Raw genomic sequence first — 19,491 nt, forward strand, 5'->3', positions numbered from 1 at the left:
GAACTTCCTTATTACCTGTACCCAAGCAGCCTCCACTGCCCCTGTTCTATATGCCTTTGCTTATCAGCACAGGAAATCAAGTATTTTATTATGGGAAAAATCCTAAGTGGAAAAAGCAGGAGGCAAATTGTTATACATAATTTCAAATATGATCTCAACTATATTACATGCGAACATTCTATTTCAGCGATCAAATATTGGGTGCTCAGAGATCACACACACACACACACACAGTTGTGTGCACATGTACTTCTCTATCCATCTATTTATATCTTAGCAGGAAGAAATTTTCTAAAGTTTATTTTCCCCCATATTTTCTATAAGGAATAGGTATACTTTGATAATAAGAAAAAATAAACCTTTATTCTATGCAATCATTGAACTAGTAACTGTCTCTGCCAGCAAATATTTTGAGGGCATTTCAACTACATCAAAACTTTTCTACTTTGAAACTTCAGGAAATATCTCTATAACACTCTGATACATAGAGTAAAAAGGTGGGGAAAAAATCCAGACACTTTGTAATACATAGGTCACTCACATAATGTCCATACACCCTCAACCTCTTATCTATAGATCTCCCACAAATCTTTTAGCACATCCCCCAAATATCAGACTCTAGGGAGGAGAGAAGATGGCGGAAGAGTAAGACGCGGAGATCACCTTCCTTCCCACAGATACAGTAGAAATACATCTACACGTGGAACTGCTACTACAGAACACCCACTGAATGCTGGCAGAAAACGTCAGACCTCCCAAAAGGCAAGAAACTCCCCCCGTACTTGGGTAGGGCAAAAGAAAAAAGAAATAACAGAGACAAAAGAATAGGGACGGCACCTGCACCAGTGGGAGGGAGCTGTGAAGGAGGAAAGATTTCCACGCACTAGGAAGCCCCTTCGCGGGCAGAGACTGCGGGTGGCAGAGGGGGGAAGCTTCGGAGCCACGGAGGAGAGCGCAGCCACAGGGGTGTGGAGGGCAAAGCGGAGAGATTTCTGCACTTCCCGCACGGAGGCTCGGCGCTGACCAGCACTCACCAGCCCGAGAGGCTTGTCTGCTCAGCCGCCGGGGCGGGCGGGGCTGGGAGCTGAGGCTCGGGCTTCGGTCAGATCGCAGGGAGAGGACTGGGGTTGGCTGCGTGAACACAGCCTGAAGGGGTTAGTGCACCACAGCTAGCCGGGAGGGAGTCCGGGAAAAAGTCTGCAGCTGCCGAAGAGGCAAGAGACTTTTTCTTCCCTGTTTCCTGGTGTGCGAGGAGAGGGGATTCAGAGCGCCGCCTAAACGAACTTCAGAGACGGGCGCGAGCCGCGGCTAACAGCGCGGATCCCACAGCAACAGGGGCGCAGAGGGAAAAACGGAGAGATTCCCGCACAGAGGCTCGGCGCCAAGCAGCGCTCACCAGCCCGAGAGGCTTGTCTGCTCCCCCGCCGGGGCGGGCGGGGTTGGGAGCTGAGGCTCGGGCTTCGGTCGGATCGCAGGGAGAGGACTGGGGTTGGCGGCGTGAACACAGCCGGAAGGGGTTAGCGCACCACAGCTAGCCGGGAGGGAGACCGGGAAAAAGTCTGCAGCTGCCGAAGAGGCAAGAGACTTTTTCTTGCCTCTTTTTTTCACGGCGCACAAGGAGAGGGGATTCAGAGCGCCGCCTAAACGAACTCCAGAGAATGGCGCGAGCCGCGGCTATCAGCGCGGACCCCAGAGACGGGTGTGAGACGCTGGGGCTGCTGCTGCCGCCTCCAAAAAGCCTGTGTGCGAGCACAGGTCACTCTCCACACCGCCCCTCCCGGGAGCCCGTGCAACCCGCCACTGCCAGCGTCCCGTGATCCAGGGACAACTTCCCCGGGAGAACGCACTGCGCGCCTCAGGCTGCTGCAACGTCACGCCGGCCTCTGACGCCGCAGGCTCGCCCCGCCTCCTCTGTACCCCTCCCTCCCCACGGCCTGGGTGAGCCAGAGCCCCCGAAGCAGCTGCTCCTTTAACCCCGTCCTGTCTGGGCGGGGAACAGACGCCCTCAGGCGACCTACACGCAGAGGCGGGTCCAAATCCAAAGCTGATCCCCAGGAGCTGTGCGAACAGAGACGAGGAGGGGAAATCTCTCCCAGCAGCCTCAGAAGCAGCGGATTAAAACTCCACAAACAACTTGATGTGCCTGCATCTGTTGAATACCTGAATAGACAACAAATCATCCCAAATTCAGGAGGTGGACTTTGGGAGCAGGATATATTAATTTTTCCCCTTTTCCTTTTTTTTTGTGAGTGTATATGTATATGCTTCTGGGGGAGATTTTGTCTGTATAGCTTTGCTTTATAATAGCTTTATTTTACTTCACTATATTATAGCCTCTTTCTTTCTTTCTTTCTTTCTTTCTTTCTATTTTTTCTCCCTTTTACTCTGAGCCGTGTGGACGAAAGGCTCTTGGTGCTTCAGCCAGGCATCAAGGCCGTACCTCGGAGGTGGGAGAGCCAACTTCAGGACACTGGTCCACAAGAGACCTCCCAGCTCCACGTAATACCAAACGGCGAAAATCTCTCAGAGATCTCCATCTCAACATCAAGACCCAGCATCACTCAATGACCAGCAAGCTACAGTGCTGAACACCCTATGCCAAACAACTAGCAAGACAGGAACACAGCCCCATCCATTAGCAGAGAGGCTGCCTAAAATCATAATAAGGCCACAGACACCCCAAAATACACCACCAGACGTGGACGTGCCCACCAGAAAGACAAGATCCATCCTCATCGACCAGAGCCCAGGCACTAGTTCCCTCCACCAGGAAGCCTACACAACCCACTGAACCAACCTTAGCCACTGTGGACAGATACCAAAAACAACGGGAACTACAAACCTGCAACCTGTGATAAGGAGACCCCAAACACAGTAAGATAACCAAAATGAGACGACAGAAAAACACACAGCAGATGAAGTAGCAGGGTCAAAACACACTAGACTTAACAAATGAAGAGGAAATAGGTAGTCTACCTGAAAAAGAATTCAGAATAATGATAGTAAGGATGATCCAAAATCTTGGAAATAGAATAGACAAAATGCAAGAAACATTTAACAAGGATGTAGAAGAACTAAAGAGGAACCAAGCAATGATGAAAAACACAATAAATGAAATTAAAAATACTCTAGATGGGATCAATAGCAGAATAACTGAGGCAGAAGAAAGGATAAGTAACCTGGAAGATAAAATGGTGGAAATAACTACTGCAGAGCAGGATAAAAAAAAAAGAATGAAAAGAACTGAGGACAGTCTCAGAGACCTCTGGGACAATATTAAATGCACCAACATTCGAATTATAGGGGTCCCAGAAGAAGAAGAGAAAAAGAAAGGGACTGAGAAAATATTTGAAAAGATTATAGTTGAAAACTTCCCTAATATGGGAAAGGAAATAGTTAATCAAGTCCTGGAAGCACAGAGAGTCCCATACAGGATAAACCCAAGGAGAAACATGCCAAGACACATATTAATCAAACTGTCAAAAATTAAATATAAGGAAAACATATTAAAGGCAGCAAGGGAAAAAAAAGAAAAAACACACAAGGGAATCCCCATAAGGTTAACATCTGATCTTTCAGCAGAAACTCTGCAAGCCAGAAGGGAGTGGCAGGATATACTTAAAGTGATGAAGGAGAAAAACCTACAACCAAGATTACTCTACCCAGCAAGGATCTCATTCAGATGTGATGGAGAAATTAAAACCTTTACAGACAAGCAAAAGCTGAGAGAGTTCAGCACCACCAAACCAGCTTTACAACAAATGCTAAAGGAACTTCTCTAGGCAAGAAACACAAGAGAAGGAAAACACCTACAATAACAAACACAAAACATTTAAGAAAATGAGAATAGGAACATACATATCGATAATTACCTTGAATGTAAATGGATTAAATGCTCCCACCAAAAGACACAGGCTAGCTGAATGGATACAAAAACAAGACCCATATATATGCTGTCTACAAGAGACCCACTTCAGACTTAGAGACACATACAGACTGAAAGTGAGGGGATGGAAAAAGATATTCCATGCAAATGGAAATCAAAAGAAAGCTGGAGTAGCAATTCTCATATCAGACAAAATAGACTTTAAAATAAAGACTATTACAAGAGACAAAGAAGGACACTATATAATGATCAAGGGATCGATCCAAGAGGAAGGTATAACAATTGTAAATATTTATGCACCCAACATAGGAGCACCTCAATACATAAGGCAAATACTAACAGCCATAAAAGGGGAAATCGACAGCAACACAATCATAGTAGGGGACTTTAACACCCCACTTTCACCAATGGACAGATCATCCAAAATGAAAATAAATAAGGAAACACAAGCTTTAAATGATACATTAAACAAGATGGACTTAATTGATATTTATAGCACATTCCACCCAAAAACAACAGAATACACATTTTTCTCAAGTGCTCATGGAACATTCTCCAGGATAGATCATATCTTGGGTCACAAATCAAGCCTTGGTAAATTTAAGAAAATTGAAATCGTATCAAGTATCTTTTCCGACCACAACGCTATGAGACTAGATATCAATTACAGGAAAAGATGTGTAAAAAATACAAACACATGGAGGCTACACAATACACTACTTAATAACGAAGTGATCACTGAAGAAATCAAAGGGGAAATCAAAAAATACCTAGAAACAAATGACGATGGAGATACGACGACCCAAAACCTATGGGACGCAGCAAAAGCAGTGCTAAGAGGGAAGTTTATAGCAATACAAGCCTACCTCAAGAAACAGGAAACATCTCGAATAAACAACCTAACCTTGCACCTAAAGCAATTAGAGAAAAAAGAACAAAAAAACCCCAAAGCTAGCAGAAGGAAAGAAATTATAAAGATCAGGTCAGAAATAAATGAAAAAGAAATGAAGGAAACAATAGCAAAAATCAATGAAACTAAAAGCTGGTTCTTAGAGAAGATAAACAAAATTGATAAACCATTAGCCAGACTCATCAAGAGAAAAAGGGAGAAGACTCAAATCAATAGAATTAGAAATGAAAAAGGAGAAGTAACCACTGACACTGCAGAAATACAAAAGATAATGAGAGATTACTACAAGCAACTCTATGCCAATAAAATGGACAACCTGGAAGAAATGGACAGATTCTTAGAAATGCACAAACTGCCGAGACTGAACCAGGAAGAAATAGAAAATATGAACAGACCAATCACAAGCACTGAAATTGAAACTGTGATTAAAAGCCTTCCAACAAACAAAAGCCCAGGACCAGATGGCTTCACAGGTGAATTCTATCAAACATTTAGAGAAGAGCTAACACCTATCCTTCTCAAACTCTTCCAAAATATTGCAGAGGGAGGAACACTCCCAAACTCATTCTACGAGGCCACCATCACCCTGATACCAAAACCAGACAAAGATGTCACAAAGAAAGAAAACTACAGGCCAATATCACTGATGAACATAGATGCAAAAATCCTCAACAAAATACTAGCAAACTGAATCCAACAGCACATTAAAAGGATCATACACCATGATCAAGTGGGGTTTATCCCAGGAATGCAAGGATTCTTCAATATACGCAAATCAATCAACGTGATACACCATATTAACAAACTGAAGGAGGAAAACCATATGATCATCTCAATAGATGCAGAGAAAGCTTTCGACAAAATTCAACACCCATTTATGATAAAAGCCCTGCAGGAAGTAGGCATAGAGGGAACTTTCCTCAACATAATAAAGGCCATATACGACAAACCCACAGCCAACATCGTCCTCAATGGTGAAAAACTGAAACCATTTCCACTAAGATCAGGAACAAGACAAGGTTGCCCACTCTCACCACTATTATTCAACGTAGTTTTGGAAGTGTTAGCCACAGCAATCAGAGAAGACAAAGAAATAAAAGGAATCCAAATCGGAAAAGAAGAAGTAAAGCTGTCACTATTTGCAGATGACATGATACTATACATAGAGAATCCTAAAGATGCTACCAGAAAACTCCTAGAGCTAATCAATGAATTTGGTAAAGTAGCAGGATACAAAATTAATGCACAGAAATCTCTTGCATTTCTATACACTAATGACGAAAAATCTGAAAGTGAAATTAAGAAAACACTCCCATTTACCATTGCAACAAAAAGAATAAAATATCTAGGAATAAACCTACCTAAGGAGACAAAAGACCTGTATGCAGAAAATTATAAGACACTGATGAAAGAAATTAAAGATGATACAAATAGATGGAGAGATATACCATGTTCCTGGATTGGAAGAATCAACAGTGTGAAAATGACTCTAATACCCAAAGCAATCTACAGATTCAATGCAATCCCTATCAAACTACCACTGGCATTTTTCACAGAACTAGAACAAAAAATTTCACAATTTGTATGGAAACACAAAAGACCCCGAATAGCCAAAGCAATCTTGAGAACGAAAAATGGAGCTGGGGGAATCAGGCTCCCTGACTTCAGACTATATTACAAAGCTTCAGTAATCAAGACAGTTTGGTACTGGCACAAAAACAGAAATATAGATCAATGGAACAGGATAGAAAGCCCAGAGATAAACCCACACACATATGGTCACCTTATCTTTGATAAAGGAGGCAAGCATATACAGTGGAGAAAAGACAGCCTCTTCAATAAGTGGTGCTGGGAAAATTGGACAGGTACATGTAAAAGTATGAAATTAGAACACTCCCTGACACCATGCACAAAAATAAACTCAAAATGGATTAAAGACCTAAGTGTAAGGGCAGACACTATCAAACTCTTAGAGGAAAACATAGGCAGAACACTCTATGACATACATCACAGCAAGATTCTTTTTGACCCAGCTCCCAGAGAAATGGAAATAAGAACACAAATAAACAAATGGGACCTAATGAAACTTAAAAGCTTTTGCACAGCAAAGGAAACCATAAACAAGACCAAAAGACAACCATCAGAATGGGAGAAAATATTGGCAAATGAAGCAACTGACAAACGATTAATCTCCAAGATTTACAAGCAGCCCATGCAGCTCAATAACAAAAAAACGAACAACCCAATCCAAAAATGGGCAGAAGACCTAAATAGACATTTCTCCAAAGAAGATATACAGATGGCCTACAGACACATGAAAGAATGCTCAACATCATTAATCATTAGAGAAATGCAAATCAAAACTACAATGAGATATCATCTCACACCGGTCAGAATGGCCATCATCCAAAAATCTAGAAACAATAAATGCTGGAGAGGGTGTGGAGGAAAGGGAACACTCTTGCACTGTTGGTGGGAATGTAAATTGATACAGCCACTATGGAGAACAGTATGGAGGTTCCTTAAAAAACTACAAATAGAACTACCATACGACCCAGCAATTCCACTACTGGGCATATACCCTGAGAAAACCATAGGTCAAAAAGAGTCATGTACCAAAATGTTCATTGCAGCTCTATTTACAATAGCCAGGACATGGAAGCAATCTAAATGTCCATCGACAGATGAATGGATAAAGAAGATGTGGGACATATATACAATGGAATATTACTCAGCCATAAAAAGAAATGAAATGGAGGTATTTGTAATGAGGTGGATGGAGTTAGAGTCTGTCATACAGAGTGAAGTAAGTCAGAAAGAGAAAAACAAATACAGTATGCTAACACATATATACGGAATCTAAGGAAAAAAAAAAAAAAAAGGCCATGAAGAACCTAGTGGCAAGATGGGAATAAAGACACAGACCTACTAGAGAATGGACTTGAGGATATGGGGAGGGGGTGGGGTGAGATGTGACAGGGTAAGAGAGTGTCATGGACATATATACACTACCAAATGTAAAATAGATAGCTAGTGGGAAGCAGCCGCATAGCACAGGGATATCAGCTCGGTGCTTTGTGACCACCTAGAGGGGTGGGATGGGGACGGTGGGAGGGAGGGAGATGCATGAGGGAAGAGAAATGGGAACATACTGTATATGTATAACTGATTCACTTTGTTATAAAGCAGAAGCTAACACACCATTGTAAGGCAATTATACTTCAATAAAGATGTTTAAAAAAAAAAAAAAATCAGACTCTAAACCACTTGAAGTGTTTCTTTTTCTACTTGTATGACCTAACAGAGTGTCTTGAACATAGCAGGGATTGAATAAGGACATATAAACTATATATAGTATAGTATGTAGTTGAAACTTTTTATACAGAAATAAATTTTATTGACTTAAAATATTAAGACATTTTAAAATAGCTTTAAGGCCCCCCCCCCCCCCAAATCACCTTCTTTAGGACACAGAATTAAGTAGCTATAGTTTTCTATTCCTGCAGGAAATTGAAGGTATATTCTCATTTCAAGAAGACATTGTCAGCTCCAGGACATTATCAGCCTGTTGGTGAGCATTATCCCAACATATGCTACAAACTGTTTTATATTTCCCTCTACGTTTTAACTAACCAACAAAATGTTAATATGTCCAAGATTGGATGTAATGGTATTACTCAGAAACATTTCATGACCTCCCACTGTCCATATCCACAAAGCCAGACTGAAGGACCTTCACAATTTGATCTCAACACACACCCCCCACCGCCTTCCTTTTTTTCCAGCCCCACTGTACTCTCCCCACATTCCCTGTTGTCTAAAATATCAAGCTCTCCACGGTACTTCTACTCCTCAACATGTATGCCCCAAGGTGACTTCTGAAGAAAGTGAGGTCCCAAAGGCACCCTCCCAGTTCTTGTTTTTCCCCTCACCTGATCAGCACATGGGGTTGCTTAACACTTGCATTTGGGAGGCTCTGCTTCTCTGCAGGTTATATAACCTCCTGCCTTATCAGGTCCTGGGTCATCATCCAGCCAGTCTTCTTATCTCACACTTTTTTTTTACCTACTTCGTTGTATCTGAGTCTTATCCAGGTACTTTCTAGGCCGTCCGTCACCAATGAGCTCAGGACCAGAACTATTTCCAAGTCCAGCCGCTCTGGATGTAGATTCTAATCTGAACCTTAATCTCTATTTAGACACATATGTTGCTCTTGGTGGCTGCCGTCACCAGTCAACTATCTCAGGGCTCTGGTGAAAATGATAACTTAAAAGCCTCTGTGCCTTGGTCTCTGCCTGCTTCCTGATTGCAACTCTTTCATGACTCTGAGGCCAACTTCAAAGGACAATGCCATAATACCAGTTGCTCAGGCCAAAAATTTGGGGGTCATCTTATATTCTTCAACTTATTTTATACCCCACATTTTACTGCCTTCAAAATATATCCAAAATCTGACCAGCACTGCTACCATCCTGGTAATCTAAGACAATATCGTCTCACATTTGAATTATTGTAATAGCCTCTGCTATGCTTATTCTTGAGCCCCTATAGTCAATTTTCAATACTGCAGCCAGATGTGTCCTTTTAAAATAAAGCATATTTCAAATTGATCATGTCTCTCTTTTGCCCAAAATTCTCCAGTGGCTCCCCATTTTACATGGAGCATAAGCCAAGGTCTTTGTAATGGTCCATGAGGACCTCCATGATACCTCTTTGAACTCACCTAACTCATCTCCCCTTTGCTTTCTTGGGTCCAGGAACTGGCATCCATACTGTTCCTCTAACAAACAAGAAGCCATGTCCCTGCCCTAAAGCTTACCCTATGTCTAGTCTGCTCTGCCCTCAAAGAGATGCAAGGCTCATTCCTTCTTTCCTCAAATCTTGACTCCAATGTCACTTTCTTGATGAGGCCTCTTCTGAACACCCAATTTAAAATCGCAAACTAACCCCTGCCACCGTTCTCAATCAGCCCTCCTTACCCAGCCATATTTGTGTTTAGTTTTTCTCCATAGCACTCCTCATTTATTATGCTTATTAAAATCTAAATCTCTCTATTTGTCAGTAAGCTCCATTCAAAGATAGGGTTTCTTTGGTACTTTATTCTCTTATGTATCCTCAGAATTTAGAACTCTACTTGACATGCAGCAGACATTAAATAAATATTTGCTTAATGAATGAGTAAGTAGCTTGCCATACTTGTCACCTGTTAAGACTGGCCAAAGGTTGGCTGACCCAGTCATAGTTGAACCCAGAAGAGGCCAGAGGACAACCTCATTGACTGCCCTTCTCTTACTTCTTTGAATGTCTCCTTTATTTGAAACTCAGAGAACCCGTTTCTTTTCAGTGCATCCTGATTTAGTCTGCATTCTAGGTGCTACACCTCATCTATATATCATAACCTTCTGTCATTTCCAGTAGGTCACTTCTGATCTCTAATAGTAACCCCACAATGGCTTTGTACTTGGCCCATTTAGAAACCAGTGCTTCCACATCCCCACCAACTGGTCTCCATCCCAGACCCTCTCAACCAGGTCTTCTAAAACCTCCACTTGGGAATATGCAGCCATTAATAGTTTCCAGTTATGACCCTTTTAGATCATTACCACTGACTTAGTCATACCTATCACAAGAAAGCAGATTATTCATCAGTAAAATATGGATAATAAAAGTACCTATTTCACAGGGGGGTATGAAGGTCAGTTTAAAGTACTGCATGTAAAATGCTGACCAGTACATGACACATAAGTGCTCAATAAATTATGTGTTCCTGTTACTAGATTACATAAGATAAATCTTTTACTCAAAATCAGATGCTAGTTCCAGTCCTGATAATAAAAGCAACGTTTTTCAAGATAATTTGAAGAGCGACTAGTTAAAAGACATGAATCATTGATATACAAGTATATGTCACATGATGAATCTGTGGCAACTACAGGAGAATAGGCAGAATCCTTGAAATACAAACGTCAGTCTGGTGTGAGAGCCACCCTCATCTCAAAAGGGTCCCCATAACAACCCCCCATTACATTTCATATCTCATTAGGAGGACAGATAAGCTAAAGGAAGTTACATCCCTTTATTCTCATGGAAGTTAACATTTGATAAGATGCTTCAATGTGTACCTGAGGTCCTAAGCTTATCATCCCATTCAGCTGCAAACTACATTTTATGTATAACATTTTAAACAAAGATGCCTACAGAGTTCTCTTCATCCACGTTCCTTCGGCTTCCTATTGGAATACTACTTGCCCCGTTCTCCTGTGCAGGGTTATTTTTCTGGTTTACCCCTAAAGGCATCTGAGTTTGCAAAATTGCTAAATTCTATCCCTATGAACTTTAAGTATTATTTAGACATTAGGAAAACTGAATGTTTTACGATCATGTTTTATGATTAGCTTTGCCATTCCAACAAACTACTAAAGGTGTATTATCAGAAAAATATTACACACTTCAGTAAATAAATAAGTGGTTTTTTAAAATTTTAATCCTATCACAGGAAGGAAAATGAGTAAACAAATTATCATAAAAAATAAACTGTCTACTTCAGAGACCCCAGAATACAAGGAACTAAATTTTGTCCCATGGTCAATAACAGGCTCTCTCAAAGTTCAAGAGAAAGATTGTACACACCACATGCAGTCCCTATAGGAATTGCTTCTCACAGCTTATTTTGGAAAAAGAAAAGAAAAAGAATTAAAGAGTACCAAAGGGTAAAAACTGAGAAAAGAAAATGGTCTTAAAAACATTTCCCTTAATCAGATAAATCATGCACACTCTGAAATAATTCAAATTTTAAATTGTTTCTTTCCAACTATTAACAGAGGTATAGGTTAATATCACCAAGGCAGAGTTTCTGGTAAGTTTATTGGCCCCTCTAAATAATTCTAAGTTTTCTTTTAAAAAGTAAACTCTTTCCCAAATTGCCACTTTCAAACAAAAATCGGTTAAAAATGAAAATCATGGGTGATTTTAGACTTTACCTGATAAGACATAGCCTGGTAAAACATCTGAAACTCATAAATCACACATGACTTTAGTATACAAACCAAGCTGGAGGTCTTATATAACATTTTTTTTAATTTTTTCATACACCAGATTTTTTGCTTCCACAGAGCAGAAAAACAGCCCCTCTATCAGGAAAGCAAAGTTTTTTAATCTAAGACTAACTATGGTAGACCTTAAATAATATACCTAATATTACTTCTTGAATTACATCAGAATATTTAGTAAGTAATAATAGTTCATAAACTCAGAGTTACTTAAACCAACTTTTGACCCTAAATGGCAGGTCTTTAATAAATATGAACTTTAAAAACTTACAAAAACTTGCTCTTCTTTTTTATAAATATGGAACCCTTGTATAATGTCTTTATTTAAAAATCTAATAAAATTATCACTTTTAAAATTCAAGATGAAAATGGAATGCCTTTTTTCCTCTTGGTCTACAGAATGTTCCCCTACCTCCACCTTAGCTTTTCACCAGAACTCTGTACCTTTTCAGATCTTTGGATCTTTATGTAAGAAAGCATGGTTTAGAATTTTTTCTTCAACTCTGAATAGCTGTCCATAAAAGAGATGCCTCACTCTGTATGACAGACTCTAACTCCATCCACCTCACTACAAATACCTCCATTTCATTTCTTTTTTATGGCTGAGTAATATTCCATTGTATACAGAGTGAATTAAGTCAGAAAGAGAAAAACAAATACAGTATGCTAACACATATATATGGAATCTAAGGGAAAAAAAAAAAAAAAAAGGTCATGAAGAACCTAGTGGCAAGACGGGAATAGAGACACAGACCTACTAGAGAATGGACTTGAGGATATGGGGAGGGGGAGCAGTAAGATGTGACAGGGTGAGAGAGTGGCATGGACATATATATACACTACCAAACGTAAAATAGATAGCTAGTGGGAAGCAGCCGCATAGCACAGGGAGATCAGCTCGGTGCTTTGTGACCGCCTGGAGGGGTGGGAAGGGGAGGGGGGGAGGGGGGGAGACGCAGGAGGGAGGAGATGTGGGAACGTATGTATATGTATGACTGATTCACTTTGTTATGAAGCAGAAACTGGCGCACCATTGTAAAGCAATTATACTCCAATAAAGATGTTTAAAAAAAAAAAAAGAGATGCCTTTTTTGCACATCCTGAGTATAAAATTCATACATCTAAGTTGTCTTCACAGTGGGTCTTATTTTCAAATATACATATTTATGTTGAGTCAAAATTTTCCCATTTTCAACTTTCTAAGCAATAATACTGGGAAAATGCTATGTAGATCACTAATATAGTGTACATAATCACCACAATACTTCAGAAATGGGTTTGAGTCATTTCACCAACAGCTAATAACTATGGCTGGCATTCCTGGTAAGATGCTGTCTTGTTAGATACTGGACTTGGTCATTCGTTGCTCTCACTTTCAAAGAAGAAATGCGAAATCACAGTGATGCAAAAGTACAGGCTGATAAAACAAATACCGTATATTAATGTATGTATGTGGAATCTAGAAAACTGGTATAGATGATCTTATTTGTAAAGCAGAAATAGAGACACACATAGAGAACACATGTATGGATACCAAGGGGGAAGGGGGGGGTGTGGGAGGAATTGGGAGATTGGGATTGACACATATATGCTATTGATACTATGGATAAAATAGACAACTAATGAGAACATACTGCATAGCACAGGGAACTCTACTTAATACACTGTAGTGACCTAAATCGGATGGAAATCCAAAAAAGAGTGGATATATGTATATGTATAGCTGATTTATTTTGCTGTACAGTAGAAACTAACACAACATTGTAAAGCAACTACACTCCAATAAAAATTAATTTTAAAAATACAGGCTGATGGATTTTTTGACAAAATAAAGGTCTGGAGTAATGTAGTAAGAGGAAAAGTAGAAGGAAGAGAAGAAGGGGTCGCCATCATCTTAACACCACATGCAGGGTATTAAACATGTGGAGGTGTCATGGTAGATATGTCAGCCGATTCATTCCACTCTCGCAAAGATCCTATGGAGTATTAGCATCTCCGTTTTACAGATGAGAAAACTAAAGCTCAGAGAGTTTGTAGTATAATGTCTAGTGCAAACAGCTGTTTGAGTTGGGACTCAACCCAGCCCTAACTGACCCTGAGATTCAGAGCCTTCATGTCATTCCATGAAGTCTCTTTGAAAAAGAGCATTATTTGAAATTGGCAATTAAAAGAGGCTGCAGCTTCCTGCCTGTGAAAGTCATCAAGTCAATCAAGGAAACTCAAAACTCTATTTTGCAATAAGGGTAAAGAGCATCTTATTTCCTCTTTCCTCTCCTTTAAGTAACTGTGTTAAAATCATCAGGGTTATTGTTAGTAGTGGAGGATAGGAGTAGAGACCCAGGAGTTTGGCATAGAGAGAGTATTCCCATGCAGACACAGTGAGAGTTAACATGGTAAAGTCAGTACAATTTTAAAAAGATTTTTAACAAGATCTCTCACTCTCTTTCTCTGTCTCTTTCTCTCTCTCTCACAGACACACACTCACACACACATATAATGCATTTTATTCAAAGAAAAGCTGTTCAAATTAATGTCACAGGATACTAATGTCATTAAATCTTACTAAGCAAAAGCTATTTTTTGGAAGAAACTAATTTTGACTCAAATTTAAACAAAGAAATATTCACAGTGAGTGTTGGAATAGGGAAGGTGCAGAGAGGAAATTCTTAATAAAAATTGGGAATATCAGGAGAGAGATAACCCTAGTCTAATAAGGGCACTGACAAACACATAAATATTGCTTAGCTGGGCAGGATATGGCTGCAAAGTAATAGTGATGAAAGTGACATACTATGACACAATAAATATTATTCATATAATGAACTAATTCAGTATAACATATTGAAATAATCTTGAGGTGGTAAGCGCTATTAGAGATTTGGATAAGAACATTCGATTTAAAAAACCCTAAAATGCTTTGCTTCATGTCTTTCATTAAACAAGTGACAATACCTGTGGTGTACAATGACTTGTTCAATCCATAACTAGTTAGCTATCAAGCCTCTAGCCCAGTGCTACTTTTATAACACCCATCAAATCCCAGGAGAAGCCCCCATCATTAGTCCAACTTCCCTTTTGTGGCAATGGGTCACCTGGTAGTGAATGTTTCTCTGTATTACTAAGAATTCTGAGGCCATAACAGACACGCCTAGGAACAGTGACTCGGGGAGCAACCAAGACCTGAACTCAGGAGATGCAGGACAGAGCACCTAAGGAATCACTTCCGCCCTAATTCTCACTAGACTTTTGCTTATGTATCTTCTCGACTCCATATTTCACAAGAGTAAGAGTCACATCTCATGGAAGATGCTAGCCTAGAATTAGGAAACAGAGAGGCCAACAGCATTCTGGTTAAACATTTACATATTCAAGATTATCAGAAATGATTGCTTTAGGGATATTTATCACTGAGTGGACAGAAGAAAAATGACTTTAATGAAAGATGACTTTTTAAAGTAATTAGAGGGGACATTTTCATAAGAGGTAGTCGCAGTAATTAGGAATAAATTCATATATCATCTTGGGAACACCTCTTGAGAGACAGATAATTACCTGGGAAAAGTCTTGCTAGACGCTATCAGACTTTATAAAGTTGAACCAAATTTAATTATGTCAACCACATAGTGAAAAATAGAAGGAGGTTAGGAAAGAGCCAGTAAATAAAAATAAGACCATTTTAGGGCACAAGGTATTACCTGTAATTTGATTTTCCCAAAGGAAAATTCTCAAATAGCCAAATAAGCAAATATACAAAAGAAAAAAAAAAAAAAAGAAAAAGAAAAAGAAAAAGGAAACAAAAGAAGAAGAAAAAACATTTCTCTGAATAACCTGTAAGTGACAATTGGCAAAAATGAAATGAACAAATACAAACAAATCTATGGATTTTTGAAATACTATAAAGATTATATTCTGCTTATAAAAGCAGAATGATTCAGAGATAATAAAACAAATGCATATAAATTAATGAATTCAAAAACAAAATATTTTCAGTGGTTATGATCAGACTTCAAATGTTTAGACCTCTAAGAAAACTGCTTTTGGCTTCTTATTATTTTAAGATTTTTTTTTTCCATTTTATGACATTTATTTTCATAAGCACCTTAATTGCAACAGAGCAGTGAAAACGAATTTAAGTTCTTCTCTGAGATCGTTTCCTGGATTCTGCTTTGCTGGTTCCTAGCTCTACTTGTTACGGCCTCATAGCTCTATAGAGTTTCACAATGTTGATTAACAAAAGAATTTCACAGAGACAAAAACCTTTATTCTATTCACTAAAATAAACATTATTCAAGTACTTTATGAAAAAAAAAAGATCATCCTCTTCATACATTTCATCCTGTCATGACAATTCATTGAGAGTTACCAATAAAGAGAATTTGTCCTCTGAAAATAGTTCAGAAACAAGAAGTTTATCATAATAACTAACAGGCTTGATTCTGAAGGTTTACAAGAGCCTAACTTACCAGCTGAATAAATGATAGTCATGAAAAGCAGGCAGAATATTTAAAAGGCAACGTGTTCCAACAAGCTGGTATTTCATAATAATATTTCCTCTTCTTATTTTAACATTTTTCACAGGACCTAGTTCAGTTATGGGCTAAATAGTCTAAAATTTTGTAAAAATGTGGTCAATAACTTTTTCTTCTCTGGAGTACTGGATCCTTCAAAAATCTTTAAATTAACATAGTGACATATGAAGAAATTTCCAAAATATTCGCAAAATATACATCCCATGCATTTATAGCCCATTTAACCTCAATATTTATTGCATCTGGTTAGAAACAAACACATTCTCCAATGCTTTTGGAAAAAAAAAGGGAAAGAAAACCACTAAGTAATCTATTATGATTTATATTCAGTTTCAATATACTCAACTTATAAAGTTCAAATAATTCTTTCTTTGAATTCAGCTTGGATATGTATATACAAGGTAATATACATACCTTGGGTGTGTATAAAGGTAGAATTCTTTCTTATTTTATGCCACTTAGATTTGGTGAAAGAGAAGCAAAGCATTACATTATTGTTTTACAGTTTGGACTTTGAGTTCCTCAGCTTGCTAATTCAAGTAGGAATTCTAAGCAGACGATGACCAGGCAGAGGATATTACTTTTAGAGGCTCACTAAATAAATACCTGCCACATTAGAAAGAAAAATACATCAGAAGGTCATGACTAATGTTCAGTTTCCAGTGAGTGCTAGCCCAAGAACTCATGCTAGCTCCTGAATTTCATTTTGTGCCATAGAAATGCAATGCCCCATAGGAGATTAGCTGTGGTGCAGGCTGATGAACTCATAACTACTGTTTACCATAATAACAAATATTAAGCTTCACTGATGTATTTTTCAATTTTCAGTTAACTCTGTAGTTCAAAAACGTATTGTCTCCCCAAACAGAAATTCACAAATGTTCGTACTTGATATTTGTTGTTTTACCTTTACAAGGACTCATATATTTTCTTGACTTCTGTTGTTTCACAAAATACAATTGTATACTTTGTTCTCAGAGCATAGGATAGTCCAGTTTTAAAAATCCTCATGGTTCAATTCATAGAATTGAACTGACAGTTCAATTCATTCAATGAAAGTTTGGACACCTACCGTGTACCTGATTCTATAGCTAATGTTTAACAACTGGAATAGATTCGTGCTTCCTTGATGTAACCCTGCTAAAGGAGTTAATATGGTTACAAGGTCAGGTTATTTGAGCTTAAAAGGTCCAGGGAAAAAAAATCACTTTACTTTTGCAAAGCCTGAGTTTGACAGTAGCCTTGGAACACTGTGTCTTCCTAATGTGAAAGGGAGGCTCTTAGTTGCCTGTCTTCCAAACTACCATGTCTCTGTGGGTTTCAAGGGTCTAATATGTTTGTATTTCATAAAAGCATGCTTTCCCAAGCATCTCTGTGTCTTGTTGACATGAAAGAAAGCAATGCTGTGTATGTGTGCATCCCAAGGCCCCTTTTAGATCTAAATTTCTATACTGTATAGTATCCGTAACTAAGAAATAGACACTTCATAGTTAACAATCATAACTTTTTGTTCATACATTTTAAAACTCAATAAACAGCCTGGGAAATTTTGTTGTAGTTTCCAAAACACCCAGCATGGTGGTGAGTACATAGAAAACTCGCAAGAAGCTTTATTAGATTGATTAAAAGAACATTTCTACAGTTTTACCTGAGTTCTAAAATAGAATTTCTGAGATTTATAAACCAATACAAATATTTAAGAGAGAGTACAGAGGCCCTAAAATGCTAAGCACCTCAGGACTTTACTGCAGAATTTTACATTATCAAGCCTGATTTTTTACTGTTTTCACACAACTTAGGAAATAAATAAGAAAATCTATGCTTTATTTTATAGGATAAACTATGTCCAGAGCAAGAATTAGGGCTCAGTCCTGTTAAGAACAAAGAAAAGTTCACCAGATTTGCCAACCACATATTTCCTTTCAGAGATTAAGGAAAATGTAAGTGATTTAGGCTATGAATACATCAAATCATCTCTTTTCCGGTCCATACACCTCAGCTTTCATGGGTGAAGCTCTCTCATGTACGTGACGAACAGAAGGAAATCTCCACCTGTAGCAGGAACCCAACACCACTCTCTCAGATATTTACAAGATATGGGAAGTACAACCTTCCTACGTATCCATACATATATTTCCTGAAACAGGCATGGTCTATACATATAGAGACTCTTTTATTAACATATGTCTGTTATACTATGGTGATTTTCCACATTTCGAATTTTTCATTTAGAAATAGAAATATTACCTTTCTTGCTTCTTTTATCATCTTCCGAATGGTTTCCTTAATTGTAAGTAGTTGTGCTCTTGGTGGATGAAAGAGGAGGTCAATGTGGGTCCCCCTTAAGAGTCCAGGCATCACATATGGCCAGCCCAAGTCAAGATTGGGAGCTTCCACATCAGACTCAACAGGCCAGTAAGTCCCTGAAGATGAGGTATCATCGCAGAAATTATCAGTACCATGTGCTGTGCTTTGTGCCACTTTTTGAACATTTTTCAAAATATAATTAATTTCTTCCTCAGCTAGAAAGTCTGGCACTCGTTCCTTGGCAAGAAATTCTTGGTATGCATCTAACCCCTGTTCAATCAGCGTGTCCACAGCTACTCGATACCATTCCTTGTAGTGAGGTTCAATGTAATTGTCTAATTTACACTCGTCATTCAAGGAGGAAAGAATTGATGAGTTCTCCATACTTGCAAACCTCTGACAGTGGCACTTTCAAATGCCCATTCGTGCAGGGATGAGAGGTATCTGGGTATTTAAAAAGAAGGAAATCAAGAACAGTTAGAATTCTGTAATCAAATGTTTCATAATCCATGTCAAGTGTTATTTTTACATTTACTCATAAAAATGAGTACCAGTAGCTCAATATGACATACATTTCATATCCAAAGTGGCAATAATAATACCATAATTCACATATCTATCACAAATGAGCTAAACAGAATCCCATTCACAGACTGCTAGCTGATATTCCTTTTCCAAGTTACCTCTAACTTTAGTTTCTCATCTAAGGAAATACACCTTCCTTCTCTGATATCCAGAAAGTCCATCCTTCTTAACTTTAATCTGGGATTACACATGGTGTGATCAGTTTCTTTTTGGTTTTAAAATATT

At 38.8% G+C, this 19,491-nt stretch overlaps 1 protein-coding gene across 2 annotated transcripts in view; it reads right to left on the reverse strand.

The window, feature by feature from the left end:
• Window positions 1-19,491, reverse strand: part of FAM83B (family with sequence similarity 83 member B) — an 89,789-nt gene that overhangs the window by 51,706 nt on the left and 18,592 nt on the right. For both annotated transcript variants that reach the window (XM_082347118.1, XM_082347117.1), the window contains exon 2: window positions 18,622-19,125. In XM_082347118.1, the coding sequence (XP_082203244.1) occupies window positions 18,622-19,065 (444 nt within the window). In that variant the 5' untranslated portion in view covers window positions 19,066-19,125. The remainder of the gene's footprint in view (window positions 1-18,621; window positions 19,126-19,491) is intronic.

This window comes from Balaenoptera borealis (assembly GCF_965194805.1).
Source record: "Balaenoptera borealis genome assembly, chromosome: 12".
Lineage (NCBI taxonomy): Eukaryota > Metazoa > Chordata > Mammalia > Artiodactyla > Balaenopteridae > Balaenoptera > Balaenoptera borealis.